General features: G+C 38.9%; 1 protein-coding gene across 1 annotated transcript in view; it reads left to right on the top strand.

The window, feature by feature from the left end:
• Positions 1 to 489: 489 nt before the first annotated feature.
• Positions 490 to 23,859, top strand: part of LOC128867687 (serine proteinase stubble-like) — a 57,874-nt gene continuing 34,504 nt past the window's right edge. The window contains exon 1 of the mRNA XM_054109128.1: positions 490 to 1,326. Within this exon, the coding sequence (XP_053965103.1) occupies positions 1,110 to 1,326 (217 nt within the window). The 5' untranslated portion in view covers positions 490 to 1,109. The remainder of the gene's footprint in view (positions 1,327 to 23,859) is intronic.

Here is a 23,859-nt window from a genome sequence, read left to right as displayed (position 1 = left end):
TTTTTACTTTATTTGCCTGTGGCTGAGTAATCGATTCGTTGCATAGCTCAGCGCCAACTACCTGTAGCTCCGCACATGCATATGCAGCATACATTTGTGCGCATGTGTGCGTGTGTGTACGACTCACATGTGATTTTATGTGGTATTTCGATTTTGAAACTTTGCGCGACATTGTTATTAACCGTTTCGACTTTGACGCGCGTGGCTCGTGCTGGGATCGATTTTCGCGCGGTGCAGAAATAAGACGAAATTAAAATTTAAAATCGACTGTAGTGTGCGCATGCGCAAATGGGGTTGGTGAGCGGACAGTAAGAAAATTTTAAAATAAATGAAAAAAAAAAATTAATAATAAATAAATAAATAAAATTTTAAATGGCAAATAGCAAATTGCAATAAAATTGAAGAAGTATTGTGGTGTAAAAAGTGCGTTTGTCATTGTGTTTTGGGAAAAATATATACATTTTTTTTTTCAATAAATTTATACAAACTTTGTAATTGGCGCAAAATGAGTCAGCTGAAAACAAGCGCACAACCGAAATATGCAAAAGCGAATATAAATTAGCTACGCTGCGCTGCTCTAAAAGATTTGTGAATTACTAAAAGTTGATCGTGGAAATTTGTGCTTACTTATACACACACACACATGTACATATATATGCATACATTTTTTTAACGCCACTTCATGCGCTCATTTCCGCTTCACTCCGGAATGATATTAAATGAAATTGCATTACTTATGCAAGGGGCGCAACCAAATTAGGCAACACCCACATAAATAAAAGTCTTTTAAAACATCAAAGAAAAAGCAAAAAATAGAAATAGCAGCAGACAAAAACTCAACCAAACCGAAATAAAGAAGCAATTAGCAAAATATTTTGATGTGAATTTAAGTGAACATTAAATCACACGCATTTCCACTCGAATCCACCTGCCTTTGCTCATTCGCATGGGAAATAAAAATGTAAAATTTGTATTTTTTTGAAACTAAAAAGAGGTAATTTTTCACGTGCAGCTCAAAATAAAAACATTGAAATCTCAAATCATAAAAGTGAAGTTTACAATTCGTAATAAAAAAAAAATAATAAAAAAGTGTTGTTGGCACCCACATTATGTTGCGCGTATCTATCGGTGGCACTGCCGCTACGAAGCCTATGAAAGTGCTACTGAATATCTGTGCCTTCCTGCTGCTCGTGGACACATTCGTTTGTGTTTGTTGTGCGGAGAAAAATTACAACAGTGTCTACAATGAAGTTGTGACGGCGGATCTCAAAAACGCGATTAAAAAGGAGCAGCCGAAAGAGGCGAAATTCTTCGACGAACTGGATTGTAAGTTAAAGCAAATGAAATAAATAAAATTTGTATATATTTACTAGCTGTACCCGGCGCGTGTTGCTATGCCAACAACTAAAATAAATTTAAGAAAAATAACTTTAAAGAAAAATCGGCTCACAATTCATTTTAAACCATTTTATTGATTTTGTTTATTTCGAAAAAATCAGTTGAACGGGGCAGAAGTTGCTACTCTGCAGCGCCACCTGGTGGCGAGCGGCAGCAATGGCCATATTCTACAAACCTTCTCCGTGGCAAAATGCATATATATACCGATTTTTATAATAATCGATCCAGTAGTTTTTGAGTTAATCGATGACATACAGACAAACATTAATTTTTATAGAAAGAGTGGTTAAATTTCAAGGGCCGATGTTGAATGTGAACCACATCTAAACGTCAACGACACCGTTGGACTTCACCCTTTGAGGTTTTTTGAAAGAAAAGGTGTACGTCGATAAGCCAGCAACAATTCAAGAGCTAAAGGATGAGATAATTTGGCACATTAACGGCATAGAACCTCAATTATGCCTCAGCGTCATCGAAAATTTGGACCATCGGATGGAGGTATGCCGCCGAGGCCGCGGCGGTCATTTGGCCATAGCAGTATTATCATAATAAAGAGAAATGATAATAATTTCCTAAAAATATTCTATTCTATTCAAAATCAACACCCACCCTTAAAACTTAACCACCCCTTATAAAGAAGAAGAAGATACAAAAATTAGCTTACAATATAAATTTTGTAAGCTATTTATGTTAAAATTTTATTGGCGTTAGAATAGGTTTTTAAATAGCGGAGAAGCCATAAAATTATAAATAACTGCCACAAAAGGTACAAGATATTCGTATGCATGAGAGAGTTGTGCATGCGTGATTTGCGACTACCGCTGAAAGGTGTCCCCACCTTCCGCCTACTAACCGGTATAGGAAAGCTAATTATTTCAAAATAGCAAAACAGCTTTTGTTATGTAGGTGCGCAGCTAAGTTCTCGGATTTGGATTGGCAGGTAACTCTTAATACTGAATCAAAGCTCTTCTTGCGTTTGTCACGGGTCCTCATTGAGCAATGCCTCCAATTCAGCGTCTTCAAAGGTTTTTGGCCTTCCTTCACGCGGACGGTCGTCAATTATTTAAAGTTAAAGTGACATTTAAAAAGTGATGGTTATTATGGAAATTTTCTGCTATAAATGATTTAAGGCTCGGAAAACCCATTTTCATTTGCCAAACGGTTTATTCATCTAAAATATTGTCCATCGCTATCGTCATTTCCGATTTTCGGATTTGAGCGTTTTCAAGTCAACTTTCCTAAGTACTAGGTTGTTCAATAAGCTTTGCGGTTCGGTAAGAGAGAGCGTTGCTGCTAGCCAGAATTTTGCTTGTTATGTTGAGTGCACTAGCAATATTTATATGAATGGACGTGAAGTTTCATATTAATCTGTCAATTCACGCTTTGTTTACAAGCCATTTAGTATCGGCGTGTCGCAGAATTTTCTACAATAAAATAAATCAAATGTCGTGCAGTATTTGAGTTTTCATTTTCGGAAGGGTTGAAAGCAAAGGAAATTTTTGAATGTCGAAAGTGTATAAGATCTTTTTGCCATGAATTACTACAGTAAATAGATGGATTGCTGGATTTAAACGTGGTCGTACAAGCTTTGAAGCCGATTCAAGTCAAGGACATCCCAATCGTAGAAAAAATACAGAAAATCTTAGAAAAAATATAGGAAATCGTATTGGAAAATCGTCAAGTGATTGACAAAGATTTAGTTGAAGCCCTCGGCATCTCATTGGGCAGTGTAAGCAATATTTTTACTGAAGAGTTGGGTTTCAGAAAGTTGTGCGCGCAATGGGTGCCTCATTCGCGAACACCGGAACAACAACGCATTCGAATGCGACTTTCTCAGCAACATAAAAAGACTTTTCGAAAAGATAAAGTGCATTTTGTGCATCGATTCATCAATATGAATAAGATTTGGGTCTATCACCATTATTCTTAATAAAAACACTAGGCTAAAGAACGGTGTAAACCTGATTCTTTGGCTGCGAAAGAGTTCACGTCCAGAAACCGGTCAAGAAGGTGTAAGCATCAGTTTTTTTTTTGATGCGAAAGGAATTTTGTTTGTGGATTACTTGCAAACTGGTAAAACAATAAATTCTGAATAATATTGATTTTTTCCAGAGCAGCCGAAGCAAAAAATTCATGAAAAAGTACACAGTCTGTAAAAGACAAAAATTATTCTTCATCAGGACAATGCATCGTGTCACAAGAGATCTTTGTCAATGACTAAAGTCCATGAATTGGAGTTCGAATTGTTGGAACATCTACCAGATTTCAGTACTCACCAAATTTGCCCTTAGCGACTTCTATCCGTTTCCAGCCCTAAAAAAGTTCATGCATGGAAAGCGTTTTTCTTCAAATGATGAGGTCATAACAGCGGTGGAAGCATATTTTGCAGCCCTTCCACATTCTCACTTCAGGGATGGAATTCATAAATTGGAATCTTGTAGAAACAAGTGTGCTGATGTTCAGGGAGACTTTACTAATTAATAAAGTACATTTCAAACCATAAAATTGTGTTTTTCGTATCGAACCGCAAAACTTATTGATCAAGCTAGTAATTAAAAGAAATACAATTTTCTGATATTTGCTTGAATTTATTTTCGAAATACTGGATCAATGACAAAATCAGTGGCCTTGAGTGAAAATAAAAATTTGAAATGAGTGGTAGTGCCCAAAAGCAGCAAATGCTATAGGACCTACTCCGTGCTGTTCATTACTCCGCGTAATATTTGCATCTACTTACTTCCATAACAAATATGACATTTGGATGCCCACCTTTTTGGGAAATAATTACACGGACATTGATATGCAATCATATGTGTGTGTGTGTGTGTGTGTGTAAGCAAGCATAAAAACAAAAATATCAAAAAATCGAAAAAGCCACAGCAGCTTAGGTAGTTATGAAATGGTAAGCGAATTATGAATTTGTGATTGAAGATCAAGGTTAAATGAGCCAAGGCTTTGCATATTTCTTTCTGTTTGAATATCGCGCGATGGCCTCATTATTGAAATATCAATAAAATCACTTTAAGATTTGCGTTGAAAAAGTTGTCGTTAACCTTTGGCTTAAGCTGACACATAAATATGTTGGTAATTGATGACATGTATATGGCGTTGCTTGTATCGAAAAGTACCAGCCCGTGTATTTTGCAATATTTTATCTCTGTGATTTATCTTAAATTTTATTCGTTGAAATTTTGCAAAAAATAAGTTGACTTATCGAATTATGCCACTCAATGAATTTGTTAATATTTCTTGTTTTTAGCAACAAAATAAGTAATAAAGTTAACTGGAAAGTTCCTGAAAAAGTACTCAAACAGCCATCGCCGCTAGCGCCACTATCGCCTACGACTATTCTCTAATTGCGAATTTGCAAAAAAACACAAAAAAATTGACCTTGAGTTTGTAAAATAATTATCAAGCATTCAAATTACACTGTCAAACAGTTCAAACTGTATTCAAGATAACAAGGCTCCGGCCATGACAAAAAAAGTATACGTGTGGCGACGACTTCAAGGTATAGGTTTACATTTTTTTAGGAAGAATCGCCTTTTCACACCTTTTTGCACATTGCTATGGAAAATCTTAGACTAAATAAACAAAATAAATAAATCTGCTTAGGAAACTATGTGATCCGTACATTTTGGATATACTAGGTTGTTCAATAACTTTTGCGGATCGATAAGAAAAACACAGTTTTATGGTTTGAAATACAGTTTGTTATTCCGCAGAGTCTCCCTGAACATTAACACACTTGTTTCTACAAGATTCCAATTTATGAATTCCATCCCTAAAGTGAGTATCTGGAAAAGGGGCAAAAAACGCTCCCACAGCTGCTATGACGTCAACATTTGATAACAAATGCTTTCCACGCATGTATATTTTCAGATCTGGAAGGAGGTGGAAGTCGCTAGGGGACAAATCTGGCGAATACTGAAATCTGCTGGATGCTTTAACAGTTCGAACTTTAATTCAAGGATTTTACCCATTGTGAAAATGATCTTGTGATGAACAATAAATTTTTTTGGTTTTTGCAAACTGCGCCTTTTTCACAAATTTTTTCCTTCGGCTGCTCTAAAAGGTTACAATAATATTCAGAATTCATTATCTTACCAGTTTGCAAGTAATCCACAAACAAAATTCCTTCCGGATACCAAAACACTAATGCTAACACCTTCTTGACCGATTTCTGAACACGAACTCGTTTCAGAGCCGAAAAACTATGTTCACACTACTCTTTAACCTTTCATTTTGATTTGGGATCTTGGTAATAGACCCAAGCCTTATACATGGTATTGAATCGATTCACGAAATCTACTTTATCAGTTCCAAAACGCTCTAAATGTTTCAGAGAAAGTCGCATTCGAATGCGTTGTTGTTCTGGTGTTCGCGAATGCGGCACCCATTGCGCGCACAGCTTTATGAAACTCAATACTTTCATCAAAAATCTCCCCTTGGGATGCCTATGGCTTCTACTAAATCTCTTTCAGTCACTCGACGATTTTCCAATTCGATTTCCTATATTTTTTCTAAGATTTTCTGTATTTTTTCTACGATTTCTGGTGAACGTCTTTGAAATGGATCGTCTTCAAGGTTTGTGTGTGGTTTAAATCCAGCAACCCACTTTCTGTTGTACTAATTTATGGGGAAAAGACACTTTCAAAATTCGTTCTTAAATTTCCTTTACTTTCACCCTTCCAAAAATAAAAATTCAAGCACTGCGCGATACTTAATTTGTTCCATTGTGACATATCGATACTAAATAGCTTGTAAACAAAGAATGAATTTACAGATTGACATGCGTTGAAGAGTGCACCAACATTACAACAAAAAAAAAGCATTGGCTAGTAGGAACGCTCTCCCTTATCGAACCGCAAAACTTATTGAAGAACCTAGTATAATGTGACTCAATCGATATCTGAACCTGATATGCAACATTAGACATACTTGTAAAAATGATATGCAGCTATACAGATTTTTTATAAAAAAAAAAATTATTAATAATTTTTTTACCCATCCTAAGGTGAATATTTTTATTACCCCTGTTTACAACCAAGAAAAAAACCATCCAATTCGTGTGTTAAATCGGTAGCTTACTCCAAAAATTTAGATTTACAAAGTTAACAATGTGGTACAGAAGCCACATGTCTCGAAAGCTACACAACAAAAAGAAGCTTGCGTACGTATTCACGTTCAGCGCACGACTTTACATGGGAATTGAGTAGTCTGTTTCTTGGATTTTGTTAGTAAATAGGGGTAATAAATATATTCCCCTTTGGCTTTGATACATAAGTTACTCACATGGGCTTGAATTTCACTACGCTTTATATTTATTCATCGAATGCAGTTTCAGATATGAATAATGGCTTCAGAGTGACAATCAGCTGAATAACTTACCCATAACTCTTGACCGATGAGATCGATTTCTTGGCCGTCAGTCCCCACGTTCGGGACACGTCTCGAATGGAGCTCATGAATAACAAAATAATCAAATGTGATAAGTAGTTGTCTGGGGAGCGACATTCCATTTTACTGATATTTACAGAGGATTTATTATTATTTTTGATAAAATCACGCAAAGCATGCTAACAAAAATGCAGTTTTTTAATCGGCTACTATTGAAAAAACAACACTGGTTAGTCTGAATGAAGAAAAATTCCAATAATTTAAGAGACAACGGGCTGAACGCTGTAATGATAGCACAACCACTCTTTTTTTTTTTTTGATTTATTATTATACATTTTTTTTTGTTTTGTACATCTAATATACACCACATAGATCCAAGTTTCAAATTTTATACAGGAACTAAAAAAATTTAACAAAATTCACATCCCAAGTCTACGCTTTTTAATTGAAATTTCCAGAAATAATTCTGCTATGCAGTTTTATAGTCCATTAAATTTCTTATATATTCAATTTTAAAATACATAAATAAAGTACAAGTTTGAAATTACTAAAAAATCCTGCTGATTTTTTATAACTTTTTTTTCTTTGACGGTGTTGCACATTTTCTCCATATGAAAAATAAATTCGTGCAGTTGTATACGGAGAAACACAGGAAAAAAATATGAAAAATCAACGAGATTGTTTAACAACTTTAAATTTAATGATTATACAGGGTTTGATTGAAAAATAATGAGCCTTCCCGCACGGAGCGTTGGCCAAGCGATCAACCGAATCGGCTGGTGGGGGAAAATGATCGTTGGACCTTCCTCTTCCACTAGAAACCGGCCCCGTTTCATGAGAACCGAGACCATTGGGCTACTCAAGAAGGCTTACGGGGACCAATCTCTGTCCAGTGGCACAAGTCGTTCAAGCCCGACCTCGTCAACAATTGGACCATTCATCACGACAATGCACCGGCGCACACCGCCTTCCTCTGCACCTCTACATTGGCCAAGGTTCCGGTGCTTCCCCACCCTCCCTACAGCCTAGACCTGTCCCCTCCGACTTTTTCTTGTTCCCGCGCCTGAAAAGAAAGCTGAAGGGGAGGCGTTTCGACTCCATCGAGGCGATCCAAAATACTGTGACAGCCGAATTGAACGCGATTCCCGCGGATGAGTTTAAAAAATGTTTCCTGCAGTGGAAGGACCGCTACCAGCGGTGTATTGACGCTCAAGGGTCCTATTTTGAAGAATACTAGTTGTAAAAGCCAAAAGGTTTAATAAAACTGCTTAAAATAAAATAAGGCTTATTACTTTTCAATCAAACCCTGTAACTGCATGCCAAACATTTTTCTAGAGATTCTAATTGAAAACCGTGGAATTGTCATGAATGGGGTTTGTGAAATTTTTATTAATTTTTTTTTTCAAAATATTATTTTTTATATAATGGACTATGAATAAGTTCGTGCGGGTTTTTTTCAAAATTTGAAACTTTATTGACGTAAAATGGTTACAAATTTAATATTCAAAATATTGTCCATCGCTTACTACTACTTTTTCCCATCTTTCTGGCAATTCACGGATTCCCTTTGTGAAAAATTCGGTCGGTTTTGCCGCAATCCACGAATCGATCCATTTTTTGACTTCATCGTAATTACGGAAGTGCTGGTCAGCCAGGCCATGTTGCATCGATCGGAAGAGATAGTAATCGGATGGCGCAAGGTCTGGACTATACGGCGGGTGGGGTAGGACATTCCATTTGAGCGTTTCTAAGTATGTTTTGACCACTTGTGCAACATGTGGCCGAGCATTGTCATGTTGCAAAATAACTTTGTCGTGTCTATCGGCGTATTGCGGCCGTTTTTCTCGCAGTGCTCGGCTCAAACGCATCAATTGTCGTCGGTAGACATCCCCCGTAATCGTTTCATTCGGTTTCAGTAGCTCATAATACACAACACCCAGCTGGTCCCACCAGATACACAGCATAACCTTCAGGCCATGAATATTCTGCGCCGACGTCGATGTTGAAGCATGGCCAGGGTATCCATACGTTGCCCGACGTTTTGGATTGTCGTAATGGACCCACTTTTCATCGCCAGTCACAATTCGATGCAAAAAACCCTTTCTTTTGTGCCGTTGAAGCAGTTGTTCGCATGCCATAAAACGGCGTTCAACGTCTCTTGGCTTCAATTCATACGGCACCCAATGGCCTACCTTTCGGATCATTCCCATGGCTTTTAAACGTTTGGAAATGGTTGATTGATCAACTCCCAAAGTTTTTGCAACCTCTTCTTGCGTTTGAGCCGGATCTTGATCGAGCAATTCCTCCAATTCGGTATCCATGAACTTTGGCGGCGCACCCTCGCGTTCTTCGTCTTCCAAGCCAAAATCACCACTTTTAAAGCGTGCAAACCACTTCTGGCACGTTCGCTCAGATAGAGCATGCTCACCATAAACTTCCACCAAGATACGATGACTTTCGGCTGCTTTTTTCTTCATATTAAAATAATGAAGAAGAATTCCCCGCAAAAACACATTATTTGGCACGAAATTCGACATTTTCAAGTGTGGTAAAAATATTGTTGTTTACGCTTCAAATAAAAAACTTATACTGACGTTTGTGCCTTACGACAGTAGCTCTCCAATGAATGTTTGGAAATGTGGATCGATGGAATAATAATCAAGTTACGCCATCTGTTGTAAAACCGCACGAACTTATTTATAGTCCTATTATTATAATAATATTTTTTATGTTTTTTTTCTAAGTTTGCTAGTCAGATTTATATGTTTTTTTTATATCTTCTTCTTTCATAGCGTTACAACGCGGGGTGCGTCAAAGCTTCCTTCAAAATGCTCCTCCAAAGCGGTCTATCCTGAGCTGGTGCTTCGTAGTTACGTATTCCCAGCTTCTTAAGATCATGTTCCACTGCGTCTATCCAACGGTTCCTCGGTCTGCCTTTGGCCTTCACGCCCATTAGCTTGCCTGTCAAAGCTTTCTTGACGGTACAGTCAACAGGCACACGGATCACATGACCTAGCCATCTTATGCGCTGCGCTTTAACAAAACGCACCGCTGTCTCGTTCTGAGTTAGACCGTTCAGTTCAGAGTTCAATCGGATTCCATAGGTACCATCATCCATTCTTATTGGGCCAAAGATCTTTCTTAAGTTTGTTCCTACCATGCGAGCAATCTGAGCACAATCATCAACCTTAAGAGTCCATACCTCACAACCATATGTTAGGATTGGTCGAATAAGAGTTTTGTACATAGTGAAGTTCGTAGACAAAAGTCAGAACTTGAACAAGTTAAGGTGCGCGTAGTACGCTTTGTTGGCGGTGTTGATGCGATCACTGACGGCGAAAGTTTTTTTATATTGTATATTTTAATAATATTTTTTTGTGTTGTTTTTCTAAGTTTGCTAGTCGGATTTATATGATATTTATTAGGCAATAAACTATGTTTTCATGCAAAAGAATTAATATTAAAAAAAAAGTTGAACCTGCCAAAAATGTTGTTGCAATGTCGTTTGTCACGGGGTGTAAGCAATTCTCAAACTAACAGAGCCAGCTATTTCACCAACAAAAGGCATGGCGGCGACCGTGAAGTGAGAGGAACTCATCTCATTCAGCATACTCAAGTGTGAGGGGGGTTACTGTAAGTAAAGTAAGTAAAAGTAAAACATATACTGTGATAATGGGAAGCGAAAAACCATGTCAGGGTGATGCATAACCTTCGTTCTCTTCCACTTGGCCTTTTTGAATTAATGAGCATCAAAAGAAAGTACATACGTACTTTCCACTTCTAGACGCTTTGTATCCAAAAGAGATAATGTAGACATCATCAGCCAAAAAATGGTAAAAGTAGTAAAATTCAGCTAAAATAACCGCGTAAACTCTGACCGATAATTAAAATTTAAATAAATCAGCTGTGCACGGCGAATATTTGGAAGCTGTGAAAAAGTGAAAAGAGGTAGTTTAAAGCCATTCAACTACGAACTAGAAAAGTTACTTACATGCAATTCGCAAAGTGAAGATATAAATTTTAATTTCGTTTTAATTGGGTGGCTTCTTGAATGTGGAGGCTATTGTCGAGTACTATATTTTTGGGTGTTCTTTGTAATTTTTTAGTTTTTTGTTTTTTGGATTTTGCATGGGTGACTGAAAAAAGTTTAATGCAATTGAAGCAATGACTCACTCGTAAAATAATCGTATGTACTTTTATTTAGCACGCATGAAGTTTTGTGTTCGAAACAGTAAGAGTGCGAAGTCAATTTTTTAAGACTTAGTGCGCACTCCTGCTGCCTTGAAGTAAGGCCTGCTGACCTTCAAAAGCATAACTAAAGTTTGAGGAAGATTTTTTCGATTTTCTTGTGTTACAAAAAAATTGCAACAAAATTGTGTTACAAAAAATAAAACAAAAGGCTGACGAATTATAAAGTAAATATGAATAATTAATTAAAATAAATTGCAAATATTAAAAAATATATTGTATATATAATATAATATATAAATATCTTTATAAATGTTTTCCTTTCTTAAATGAATTAATCTCGTTTTTTGCTTTCTCTTGATCGATATTTAAATGTTTTTTATTTAAGAGCAATATCCCTATTATCCGATATTTTTTTTTTGTTAAACCATATTTTTTTTTTTTTTCTTTTTTTAATCCATTTATTTACTGCCATCTGTTTTCTAACATTTAGCCATATTTCGAACGTTGTATTTTTTCAAAAATTATTTATTTATTCATTAATATCTATTTTGTCCCATGAGATATTATGCACTTGTGCCAACGTTTTTTCCAACCTTCGAAGCACTTCAAAAAATCATTTTTTTATCTTGTTCAGCTCCTCCTTCAATGCCGTCTTTATCTATTCTTTTCTGGAGAATACGGTGGCTGTGGCATCATTAGTGCGTTGTTTTTGGCAAAAAAGTCGCGCACAAGCAACGATGTGTGAGCAGGGGCGTTATCGTGATGCAAGACCCAATATTTGTTCTTCCACAAATCCAGGCGTTTCTGGCCGGTTGCCTCGCGCAAATTGCGCATAACTTGCAGATAATATTCCTCATTGACCGTTTTGCCCTGTGGCAAGAACTCATGATGCACAACGCCCCTGCAATCAAAGAAAACGGTAAGCAAAACTTTTACATTCGACCGAACTTGGCGCGCTTTTTTCGTTTTTCGGTCTTGGTTCGTGCGACAGCTTCCATTGAGATGATTGAGCTTTGGTTTCCACGTCATAACCATAAACCTACGATTCGTCACCAGTTATGACCCTCTGGAGCAAATTTGGGTCGTCGCGGGCAGAGTCCAACGTCTCATTAGCGATGTGCATGCGATGCTGCTTTTGGGCGAAATTAAGCAGTTTTGGTACGCGAATTTTGCGGCGCCCAAATCATTGAAAAAAATCGAATGGCACGAGCCAATCGATATGCCCATGTCCTCAGCAATTTCTCTAACGGTGATTCGACGATTGGCCAATACCATTTTCTTCACTTCATCAATTTTTTCTGTTCTCGTCGGTTGTTGAAGTGCTCGGGTGTCCGGCACGCTTTTCGCCGTTCACATCTTCTCGGCCTTCTGAGAACATTTTGTACCACCGATAAACTTTGCTTTGGTCCAAAGTAGCTTCTCCGTATGAGACAGTCAACATTCGGAATGCACTTGAAATTGAAATTTGAAAAGGTCGAGCCAAGGAGCACCAGGAGATTTGGTGGCTCCTAAAACACTCAGGCTAAAAAGCCCATTGTATTTAAAGCTCTGGAAAGGGGGTAGATAGTCAAGGAGGGAGGGAGAAAAGTATCATAGAAAGAGATAGGAAAGAATAGAGACAGAGATAGAGATAGTTAGTCCTGTGAGAATTTTCCAGATTCTTTGGCAAATCTGTAAATATCCTCCAGTTTTAGAGAACGAATATTACTCATTCTCATGACATCGGAACCCAATACTCGTAGTCGCGCTCTAGCAAAGGCAGGACACTCACAGAGAAAGTGCTCAGTGCTATCCGCCTCCTCCAAGCATGACAGGCATACCGGGTTCTCAATGATACCAATGGTGATCGCATGTTGACCCCATGGGTTGTGTCCTGTAATGATGCCGACCATCAACCGAATGTCGTTCCTTCTAAGTTTTAGTAGAAAGTTTGACAGTTTTCTGTTCGGACTTGTCACAAAACACTTTGCAGTTCTGCAGCGTTCTAGACCGGACCATCGCTCTTTATGTAGATTGCCTACATAATCGTTGATCCAGTTCTTGATTCCTGCGTGACTGATTCCGATTATTGGCTCTGGCCCCTGTGGGGGCACCGCTGATCCACGGTTGGCCAATTCGTCGGCAATTTCGTTTCCTTGAACACCGGAGTGTCTCGGAACCCATATAAGTACAAGCCTGTTTTGCCTTGTGACAGAATTAAGCTTCTTCTTACATTCTTGAACAATCTTTGAGGTTTGCTTCGCGTTCTCCAGGGCCTTCAATGCAGCCTGACTGTCACTGAAGACTCCAATCTGTTTCCCGCTCCATCTCCTCTCGATTATCCATTCGGCTACTTTTAGGATGGCAAAAACTTCTGTTTGAAAAACAGTTGCCATTCCCCCCATAGCGTAGTGATACTTATTACTATCGTTTAAGTACCATCTTGGACCCATCGGTAAAGAAAATATCCGTCAAACCTCCCTGCATGCCTCCTGGATTGCTCCATTGCTCACGCAATGGAAATCTGACATCAAATTTCCTTCCGAATGAAACTGTGGGTATCAGGTCATCTTTAGGTGCCAAAAACAGTGTATACTGCTCCGCCAGCAACTTAAAGATTTCTCTGTGTCCCGAAGTTCCATCTTCGTGCCAGAAACCATACTTATGGAGTCTACACATTGCTTTTATTGCTTCCTGTTGTATCTTAAGATCCAGGGGGAGCAAATCAAGCATAGCATTTAGGGCATCTCCAGAGGTTGTACTTATGGCACCCGTGATGCATAAACATACACTTCTTTGCAGCCTGTATAGTTCCCGGATTGTGGACTTAACCATGCTCCGTCGCCACCAGACCACAGAAGCGTAAGTGATGATTGGTCTGATAAGTGCCGTGTATATCCATAGGACCACAGCAGGTTTCAGACCCCAAGTTTTGTCAAAGGCTCTACGGCATTGCGGAATGTACTTAATTTCGTTTTTCCCACAAAATTTGATACAGGTTCTTTGATCCATCTTTTTGTATATGTAAAAGCGAAGACGAGCCGAAGCACGTGCAAGCAAAGCAGCCGTCAACAATTAACTGGAAATTCAAAATGGCCGAACTCGTCGGCATGAATGAGATACACGAGTACTAACATATCGCCACAAAAAAAAACGAAATTCGAATATACGTAACCTGCGAAAATTCTAAATTCGCGATACTTTTTGAACACACCTCGTATATATAATTGGCGCGTACACCCTTTTTAGGTATTTGGCCGAGCTTCTATTCTTATTTGTGGTGTGCGTCTTGATGTTGTTCCACAAATGGAGGGACCTACAGTTTCAAGTTGACTCCGAACGGCAGATATTTTTTATGAGGAGCTTTTCATGGCAGAAATACACTCGGAGGTTTTCCATGGCCTGCCGAGGGGCCACCGCTGTTAGAAAAATGCTTTTCCTCATTTTCGTGTTTCACCGAGATTCGAACCTACGTTCTCTCTGCGAATTCCAAGTGGTAGTCACACACCAACCCAGTCGGCTGTGGCGGCCGCAGTATAAAGTAAAATAATTTTTCTAAGCCCACTTCAGCTTTCCCGAAACTTATTTTTTGCACGTTGGATAGTAAATATTTTGCAAAAGTAGTAATGCCCACAACCCTAATGTAAAATTTTAAGCAACAACGAAAATAATCAAAATTCCGGAAACCAGCTGTAACACCTGTTTGCGCACTCAACCAACTTCGCAGGCTGCATAATTGCGCAAAGCGGGAAAGAGAGATGTACCCATAAATATTTTTTTTTTTTTTTTTTTGTTTTTTCAAAATATTTTTATCACTTTTTTATTGCTATGCGTTAATTCGTGTATCATAACACCTCAACAGAGTTTTTTTGCTAATTAATATATTTTTATTCAATTATTTTTTTGTGTAGTTTTATACAATTTTTTTGCGGTTTTTGCTTAAGTTCAATATCATATTTTTCGTTTTGTGTTTTTTTGATCACGAAAAGTGAAGAAAAATAGCGAAGTGGATACGCATCTCGGCTAACTGGTTATGAATTTCATCTTTCAATGCATTTTCCAAAACGCAAACTTGGCGCCACCAACAACAATAACTAACGAAGTAACAAACACGCAAAAGCAGGGAAAAGAAAAGCGCAAAAGAAATCACAAATTGCTGCAAATGCAGATAACAGAAAACAAAAACAATTGCAAGTTCAATGCCATGCAACTGTTGAGTGTAACAAAAACAAAATTAAATAAAGAAACAAAAAAAAAACAGCACGCATTCAAAATGCACCTCGAACAAGCGAGTCTATCAAGGAAAACCGGCGTCAATTTATGTTTATGTGTATGTAGAAATGTATCGGGTAGCAGTCACAAGCAGCCATAGCAACTGCAATTGCAACTGCACCCCAGCTACTACAACTCAACGTAGTTGTTGCAACATGTAACAAAACGCAACTTGCGGCAATAAATCGGTCGCTGTTCATGCCCCAACAAAGCCAATGTGGAAGTGTCTGCCGCATGTCCCAGCAATGGCAGTTGGCAGCAAAGGCGCTATTCATTGCAACAAATAATTGTTGGCGGCGGCATTTGTCAACCACATTTGGACACTTCTAATTTTCCGTTTCAGTTAATTCAGCGGAATGAAGCTGTTGTTGTAATTATATTTTATTTCACTTATTTTTTTTGCAATGCACGACTGCTGGCCAAATAAGTCTCATGTGGATGTGGCATTAAATTACCTGTACAACAATAACTCTATGCGCTTTTTCTGGTTTTTGTTAAAAATATCAGTTACAAAAATATTTCCCCAACTCGATTACATTTGTATTTGCCACAAATTGGACAGCGCATGATGCCATTTTTGACAGCCACAACTTTGTTGACAGCAGCCCCGACAGCTCTTTCAATTTGTCAGCCGCTGTAACGGATATATTTATTACTTTCATTTGTTGTAGGTCTACTATGAAAAATATAATAAATACTATGTACATTTTTTAGGGTTTTCCATTTTCATTTTTTTTTTTTTTTGGGCTCGCAGGCAGTGCGACAACCTAAATCCAATCAATCTTCCCAATTGCACCAACAGCTCTTGCTGGCTGTAGATATCTGCCTGTTGGAGGTCGCATAGTGGTATCAAAACGGCGCTTTAGTGCTACTTGAGGAGTGCCAGACCGGCACTTCAACCATTTCACCTACCTACCTACCTTTTTAGCGCATTTGATTACTTCTTGAAATCTACTCGCTATCAGCAGCGAACAAAATAAGACGTGGAGGAGCTGGTCTTGCATATTACCCTTTGAGTCCTTCCTGAAAGGTAGCTGATCACAAGCTTGACAGAGCTATTAGAAAATCCGAAAAGGTGCTCAAGCTTTTCACAACAAACGTCCTGATTTGCCGAATCGAATGCCTTAGAGAAATCCAGTAGGCACAGAAATGATAGGTCAGCATTGTCAAACTGCAGTTTTGTGTCATCAAGTATTTTTTTCAACTTTGCTTAGGTTTAATCGATAACAAAATATTGAAAGGATCTGCTTTGAGTTGCCCTAGTGGACTTCTACCTTGATTGGGCTCAGTTTCATGAAGAATGCAATTCATGTTGGCTTTTATGAGGAAAGTTATTTGTAATGCATTCGAATGGATCAGAAATTTCATGCAATCTCACATAAAACAGACAAACGTCGTTAAATCGCCCGATCTCGGTGGTCAGCGCTTGAGACCGCTACGCGAAGTGATGAAGCTCTTGAACTTCTTATTCAATAAATTTTCTATTTTCCCATGTTGTACGGTGGCGCCAACCTCTTGTAATTACATGTTACATCCATGCATCCATCATAGGTCACACAACAGCTTATTAGCGCAGTTCAATATCGGTTCCCATTGATCGTGAGTGCCACCGAAAGCGGCACCAAAATTGGTCCACCAGACAGTCACTTTTTCTAAGGGTCCGCCAAACGAAGTCATTTAACAAGAAATGAGGCTTATTGATGAAGGTAAATTTCTATTTCAAAGTCAGGCTGTGCCTTGGATAGTATTTGGTGAATAAAGCGCTAATTTAGATAATAAATGTTAACAATTCTATGATTAAATATGAAGACAAAATATGTAATCGAGCCAAATTTAAGAGCTGAGCTTTTCCAAGATGGCTGCTGTACAGTGTCAAAATTCTAACGCACCTCTTGAAAAATTTTAAATTATATCAGGGTGAGAGCTAAGGTAAGCTCGGCTATTGCCTTGCAAGCTAGTAAACACAAGTGGCATTTCGCCTCATTACCACCAAAAACATGGTTCTAAGTCAAGGGTTCGCAACGGTTTGATATATCTGAGTACGATTTCTTTTGTGAGTCCCCGCGAATGAGAAGACTATTCGCTTTTGATATACCATTTTTTAACACCGCTGAGAAATGCAGGTATGTGTGTATGTATGTTTGCAGGAAATCTTATGCATCTGCTCGTAGGTTAACATGGGGAATAGGTTCCATTTCTAATGGGTGCAGGGGTTGCGCATTCTCTACAAATAATGGACGCACGTCACAGAAAAAATAAGAAAATTATGGAACGAATCAACGAAAATTTTGAGTGGCTTCAAATTTGCTCTTTATTATATTAAAATTATAAAATTGACTACCCGTTCATAAGAATGCACTCAGAATTAACCTTCTGGGCCCAAATAAAATACGCAGCAGAGAAAGCCGGCCGGATGCGGGGGTTGCAAATGCCTAAAACATCATCAAAGCTGCCGTCGCAGCAATGGTATGTCCGGAGACTAGAAAACTTCCCTTCGTTTAGAACTGTCGCCCAATCTGGAACAGCTTTCGCATTACTTCAGAGTGGCGTTCCATCTTCCGCATTACAAAGGTCTATGCCTATGACCTGCCTGCGTCCAGGTTCCACTTTTTTATCTGGAGCATTCTTCCCGCGAAACCACTGATGATCTCCCACGTTTCCTCGCTGCTTAGCATCTTGTCGCTTACATTTTTAGTAGTTATGTGACCGAGTACATTCTCCAGCGTTCGATTTCCCAATGTATGCATAGAAGAATGTGTGGTCAGCGTCATCTTCGGTGACATCCCTTTATATGTTTGTGGGGTATTCGCTTTCCGCAGGTATTTCTCGAAATACCCGTGCTCAGAAAGTAAATGGGTTGTGTAAAAATTTACTTCGCCGAAGTTCCATTGTTCCATGTGGCGAGGTCTTTTACGAGACTAGCCGGCCATCTGCCGCGTGTTTCGTTAATCCAGCGGTCTTGCCATAGCCTTAGGAAGAAAACATCCCTTATTTCGAGCACTACAGGTTTGCTAACTCTTTCTTTAACTTCCTGTTTCTTAAAAGCCCATAACTTTTTCCTTTCAAAAGCTAGTAAGTCTATCGGCATTGAACCGCTTATTACTTGAACAGCTGGTCCTTATACTGTGTGGTAGGCGGACACAACACTCAGAACTGCCATTCGTTGTACCAATTGTAAAAACTTACATCGGCGATTTACCTGTAGTGCATCTGCCCACAGTTCAGCTTCGTATAAGAGAATGGAGAGCGTGGTAGCCATCATTATTTCCTGTTTCGTTTAGATTGGATCCCATTTGTTTGCCTTCAGTCTACTGAGTAGGTATGACATCTTAGCGGCTTTCTCTGCTCTCATTTTTATTTGGACCCTGAAGTTAATCTTGAGTCCAGTCTTGTGCCTGGTATTTTAGAAACTTTTTTGTGCTTGTCGTATTTGAGCAAGTATGCAAACTAACTTCCAAAGGGATGTGGTTCTTGGTTAGTAGTATTAGCTCCGTTTTCTCTGTAGCTACTGGAGGCTACGTGAATCTATGTTTGTGTTCGTACCATTTCTTCGTTAAGTTTTCTATGAGCTTCTTCAATGTTTCGTGCTGTGATGACTGCTACGATTTCGTCTGCGTATTAAAAAGGTACTAACTGATATTTCTATATTGAATATCTCGTCAGTAACTAATATTACACAATGCTAAACCGAGAATTGATCATTATGCCGTTCCGGATGTGACATCTATACAACGAGAATCCTCTTGGGTTTGATAGACGAGTTTGCGGTCTCGTAAGTAATTCCTTATTATGCGCTGTAGGTATGCCGGAATTTCGAACCTTGAATTCTAAGGCGGCAAATATGTCCGCCCATCTTACGCTATTGGAAGCGTTCCAAACATCTAAGTTGTCAAGGAGGACTATACTTCTGGATTGTATACTGCCCTGTTGCGTTGCTCGTATGCTGCTTATGACAGTTTCAATTGTCTCTATTGTAGACTTTCCGCGTCTAAAGCCGTGCTGTCCGTGCTGATAGTCCTCCGGCGTTATCTATGGCTACGGCCAATTGCAGCTCAATCAATCTTTCCAGGAGCTTGCCTGCTTTATCGAGCATGCATATGACAGATATGTTGATGGGAGGTTCGTGCTGCCTTTCTTCTTGCTTATTAGCACAAGTTGCTGTTTTTTCCAGATTTCTGCAAAAATTCCCTCTCTGCCCGGAGTTCCTCACATTTTTCTTTCTTGCTTTTCGCAATAGTGGCCTTTTTCCACTCTTGTATGCTTCTGTATCCACACTGACTTTGACGACTCATCTGGCTCTGGTGTATTTCAGTCTGAGACGAAGACAGTCCGTCTCAGTCCACCAACAAGCAAAGCTTTTATGTTTTTTCGTTCTCAGAGTCGGCATCGCTTGTTTGATTAGACGCATTTCTGTTCTCACCACTTGTGTGGCGCTTTTAAGGGTTGTGTCTTTGTAGGAATGTCCATCAACGCTGGCTATTAGCACTTCTCGGTTAAGCTTTGATACATTCCACTTCCGGATACAACTTTTCCTTATATTTTCCCCGGATATTCCCTTATGTTCTACTCTGAACGAAATATATTGGTGGTCGCTGCCTGTGAAGTCTTCGAGGACTTTCCATGCCCTTCATCAGTTTTGTCCAGTTTAGTTCGCGGATGGTTCCCTGATTCTATGCCAACTTGGAGTCATCACATCAGTGTTGAACCTACCCCATCAGGGAAGGTCACACACCGCTTCCCTATCCACCACGTGGGACGCGCCCGATGGGAGATCAGGCAACTCCTCACGGGTCCATGTCCTTACTAGGACTCGGAATAGGATCAGACATGAGCGTAATATCTGGCGCTGTTCCTTCACAACCGGGTTTTCTAAATGTGGTTACTCCTTCTGTGTTCCTGATCGTCAATCCGAGCGTGGCCGCCATCTCCAGAACACTAATACACATACATCAGAAAATCTAAACTTCTTTTACTGTGCTAATAGTCGTTTACTGTATTACTGGTAGCGGCATAGAAGTCCCGTAGAACAAAAAATATTAAGTACTTAAATAATTATATTTTAAGAGAAAATTCCATTATGCTAAGAAAAAATTAAGATGGTATTTATTTAGCGCTTCATGTTAATGAGCACACATTTGCCCAAGTACGTACAGCGAAACATAGAGTAAAAAAGAACAAGACAAACGAAAACACCAGATAAATGCTCAAAAAAAACTGAAAGCTAATTGACGCTTGAGGTCCAACTATTCGTCTATTTCGCTGTTGGCGAAAATTAAGAAAAAAACTTCTACGAATGACAAATTACCTACAAAAATAGTAGTGAAAGACTGAAAGTTAGTTTATCTATATTAGATGTAATACAAACCACACCCGTAACTAGACAAAGTAAGCATGTCGAGAGCAAAAAAAAAAATACAGAAACTTAGTTATTTCGAAAAAAGTCAATAAGCTTATGCAGAATGACATAAACGTAAATAAAGCAGCAAAAACTAAGAAATGTTATCTTGCAAAAATTTCACCTGCGTTCGCTAGTGTTCGACCGAACTTAGGAACCTAACTCAACACATTACAATAACAACAACAGATATATAATATAGTACCTGGCCATTGAATTATGACCGATGGCATTTTTGCTGAAAACTTCAAGTATCAGGTAAAATTTTCAATCTAATTTGGGCTCTTGCAAATAAAAAAGGGTATTAAAAGGTTTTTAAACTGTTCTTAGATGTTTCTAAGAATTTACGGTCAATTGGTCTGCGACGACTAGAAAAGGATCAGTTTTTTTGCTTATAAGTGAAGAGTTAAGTGTGCAAGTGCCAGTGCGAATTAATTCGTTCATATGTGAGGAGCATAAAAAAACTAATTGAGAGCGTCTCAAAAGTGAAAGAATTGAATAGTGAATATTAATACATCTAAAATATAACAACAGTAAGTACAAAATACACATACATATCTTTTGAATTTGTCACGTGGTTTATCCTTTTTTCAATTTTACCAGTTTTTTTTAGAAAATGCGCCGAAAGTCGGATTTGACATCGGGACAAAAGCAAGAAATTGCAGCTCTTTTGAAAGCCAAGAACCTGAGCTATGCAGACATAGCGAGAACCGTTAGAATATCCGAGGCGTACGTGGTAAATGTTGCCAAAAGTTGAAAAATACCAACAACGTTTTAGCGGTAACTTCAAACATTCGTCAAAATTGTCGCCGAGAATGCATCACCTCAACCAGGCAGGATCGCAAAATGGTGCAAACAGTTCTCTGGAATAGAAATGCTTCAAGTAGAATGATTTTAAGAGAGGTTCAGGAATGTGGAATAAATATTTCGGAAAGAACGGTACGACGACGCTTATACGAAAATGGACTTTTTTGCATACGACCAACAAAAAAGCCTCAACTGACACCCTGTATGCGAAATCGGCGGAAAATTAGGGCACAACTTCAGAGAGACTTCGACGCAGAATATTGGAAAAAAGTAAGTTTAAAAAAACATTTTTTTTTCCTTTGTCAAATAGCAGTAGTAAGAAGATGTGGTTGTGTTGTTCTTCTTACAGATTATCTTCAGCGATGAATGCCGATTGGAAGCGGTCACAAAACCATTCAATTTTGTTCGCAGAAGAGCCGGGGAACGATATTCTGAAGATTGTGTGCTTCCAAGGGTCAAATACTTCCCAGTGTTATGGTTTGGGGCTGTATAACCTCAGAGAGACCTCATCCGCTACATTTTGTTGAGGGAATTGTGCGCTCTGTCCAGTACTTGGAGGTGCTGGAAAACGTTTTGATACCATATTTAGAGACCCTAAAGTGTCCGAAAGGCGAATACACCTCTATGCAAGATGGAACTCCATGTCACACATCCAGGATGAGCATGAATTGTCTGAATTCAATAGAAATAATGGTTTTGCCATGGCCTGGCAATTCACCGGACCTTAACCCCATCGAAAATTGTTGGGCATACCCCAAATCGGAAGTATACCAGCGAAATAATACCGCAATGCAACAGCTTAAGGAAAACATCGAAGATGTGTGGTACAGGGTCCGCCATATAACTTTACGAAATTAAAAATGCTATAAAAAAGAAACTACTCAATATTTTTCCAAACTGTTTTTTTTTTAATTTTGAAGTACAATCCTTCCGGTTAATGATGGAACACAACTTCTTTCATATGGCTGCCTCGGCTAGCCATGCACCATCCCATACGATCGGTCCAATTTTTCAACACATTTTCGATTGTATGCGGCTGTATTTCAGCTATGACATCGCGTATGTTGGTCTTCAGTGCATCAATTGTTGCTGGTTTGTTGGCATAACACTGGTCTTTGACGGCAAGTAGCGCCATCTTGTTGGAACCAAATGCCACCAATATCCTCCTCTTCAATTTCTCGGAACAAAAATTCGTTCAACGTGGCCCGGTAACGCTCTCCATTGACGGTTACGGCCACTCCTCGCTCATTTTCGAAGAAAAATGGACCAATGATGCCTCTCGACCAAAATCCGCACCAAACAGTGCAATGCATCGGCTTTTCTTCGAGTGCGTGCGGGTTTTCTGAGCCCCAAATGCGGCAATTTTGCTTGTTAACATACCTGCCGAGATGAAAATGAGCTTCATCCGAAAAGATGATATTTCGGTAAAAGTCTTCATCTTCTTCGAGCCGATCCCAAGCCCATGAAGCGAATATTTCCCAGCGTTCTTTAAGCGTATACACAACCATTTTCGTTCAGTGGAAGAATAAAACTAATTTTCTGTCAAATCAGATGACAGCTAAGTGTTACCATTCTTCAAATAATACCTAGTTCAAATCCGTAACGATAGATGGCGGGCCCTGTATAATGACCAAAATCTTAAGATGAAGATAACACAATTGCGGCCGTCGTAGCCAGGGGGGGAGCTACGAAATATTAGTTTAAAATAAATATTTTTAATGCAAAAATATCAAGAAGCTTTTAACTTCTGTAAACTTCTTTGAATGCTTTAAAACCGTTTGCTTTTTATTCGCTCTCAAAGCCATAAATATGTAATTTTTATCATCGGTCATAATTCAATGGCCAGGTAGTGTACATAATTTGTATAAGCACCAACTTGTTCAACCTTTAAGGTGTGCGTTATTGTTATGATGCCGTGAGCTGCTAATTTCCGCCGCAAGGCAGCTTTTTCCCATGCACAGCTGTTGTGCGTGAGCAAAGTAAACAAAAGAGTTAGGCAACGAACTTGAGCGCATCAAGCATTGAATGCTGTCGAAACAAAGCACAAAATAACAACAACTACCGCTTTTTAGGCTACTTGAGCACAACAGTTGTTGCTCGAGTGAAAACGCAGAGCTTTTCAAGGCAGCTGTCCAACATTATTTTCCCACTTGCAAGTGCCAGAGAATAAGAGTAGTAGCTGCTCTGTTTGAGTGGCAAAATGAGTGAAAGAAATGCGGCGAAAGAAGTTACAAAGCCTAAGTTGTGCTAAATGTGTTAACTTGATTTCTTCGCTGCCTTTTACGCATCGCGCTTTGACTCATTTCTTTACCACTTTACTGACAGCGTAAATGCTGCATGTTTGTGTGGCAAGCCAGTTGTGTAGCTGCCTCATGCTCGTTGGATGTGTTTGCATGGCTTTAGTTCTGACTTGAGTT

This window comes from Anastrepha ludens, chromosome 6 (genome assembly GCF_028408465.1).
Source record: "Anastrepha ludens isolate Willacy chromosome 6, idAnaLude1.1, whole genome shotgun sequence".
In the NCBI taxonomy this organism is placed as follows: Eukaryota; Metazoa; Arthropoda; class Insecta; order Diptera; family Tephritidae; genus Anastrepha; species Anastrepha ludens.
This window is presented reverse-complemented; position numbering and strand designations above follow the sequence as displayed.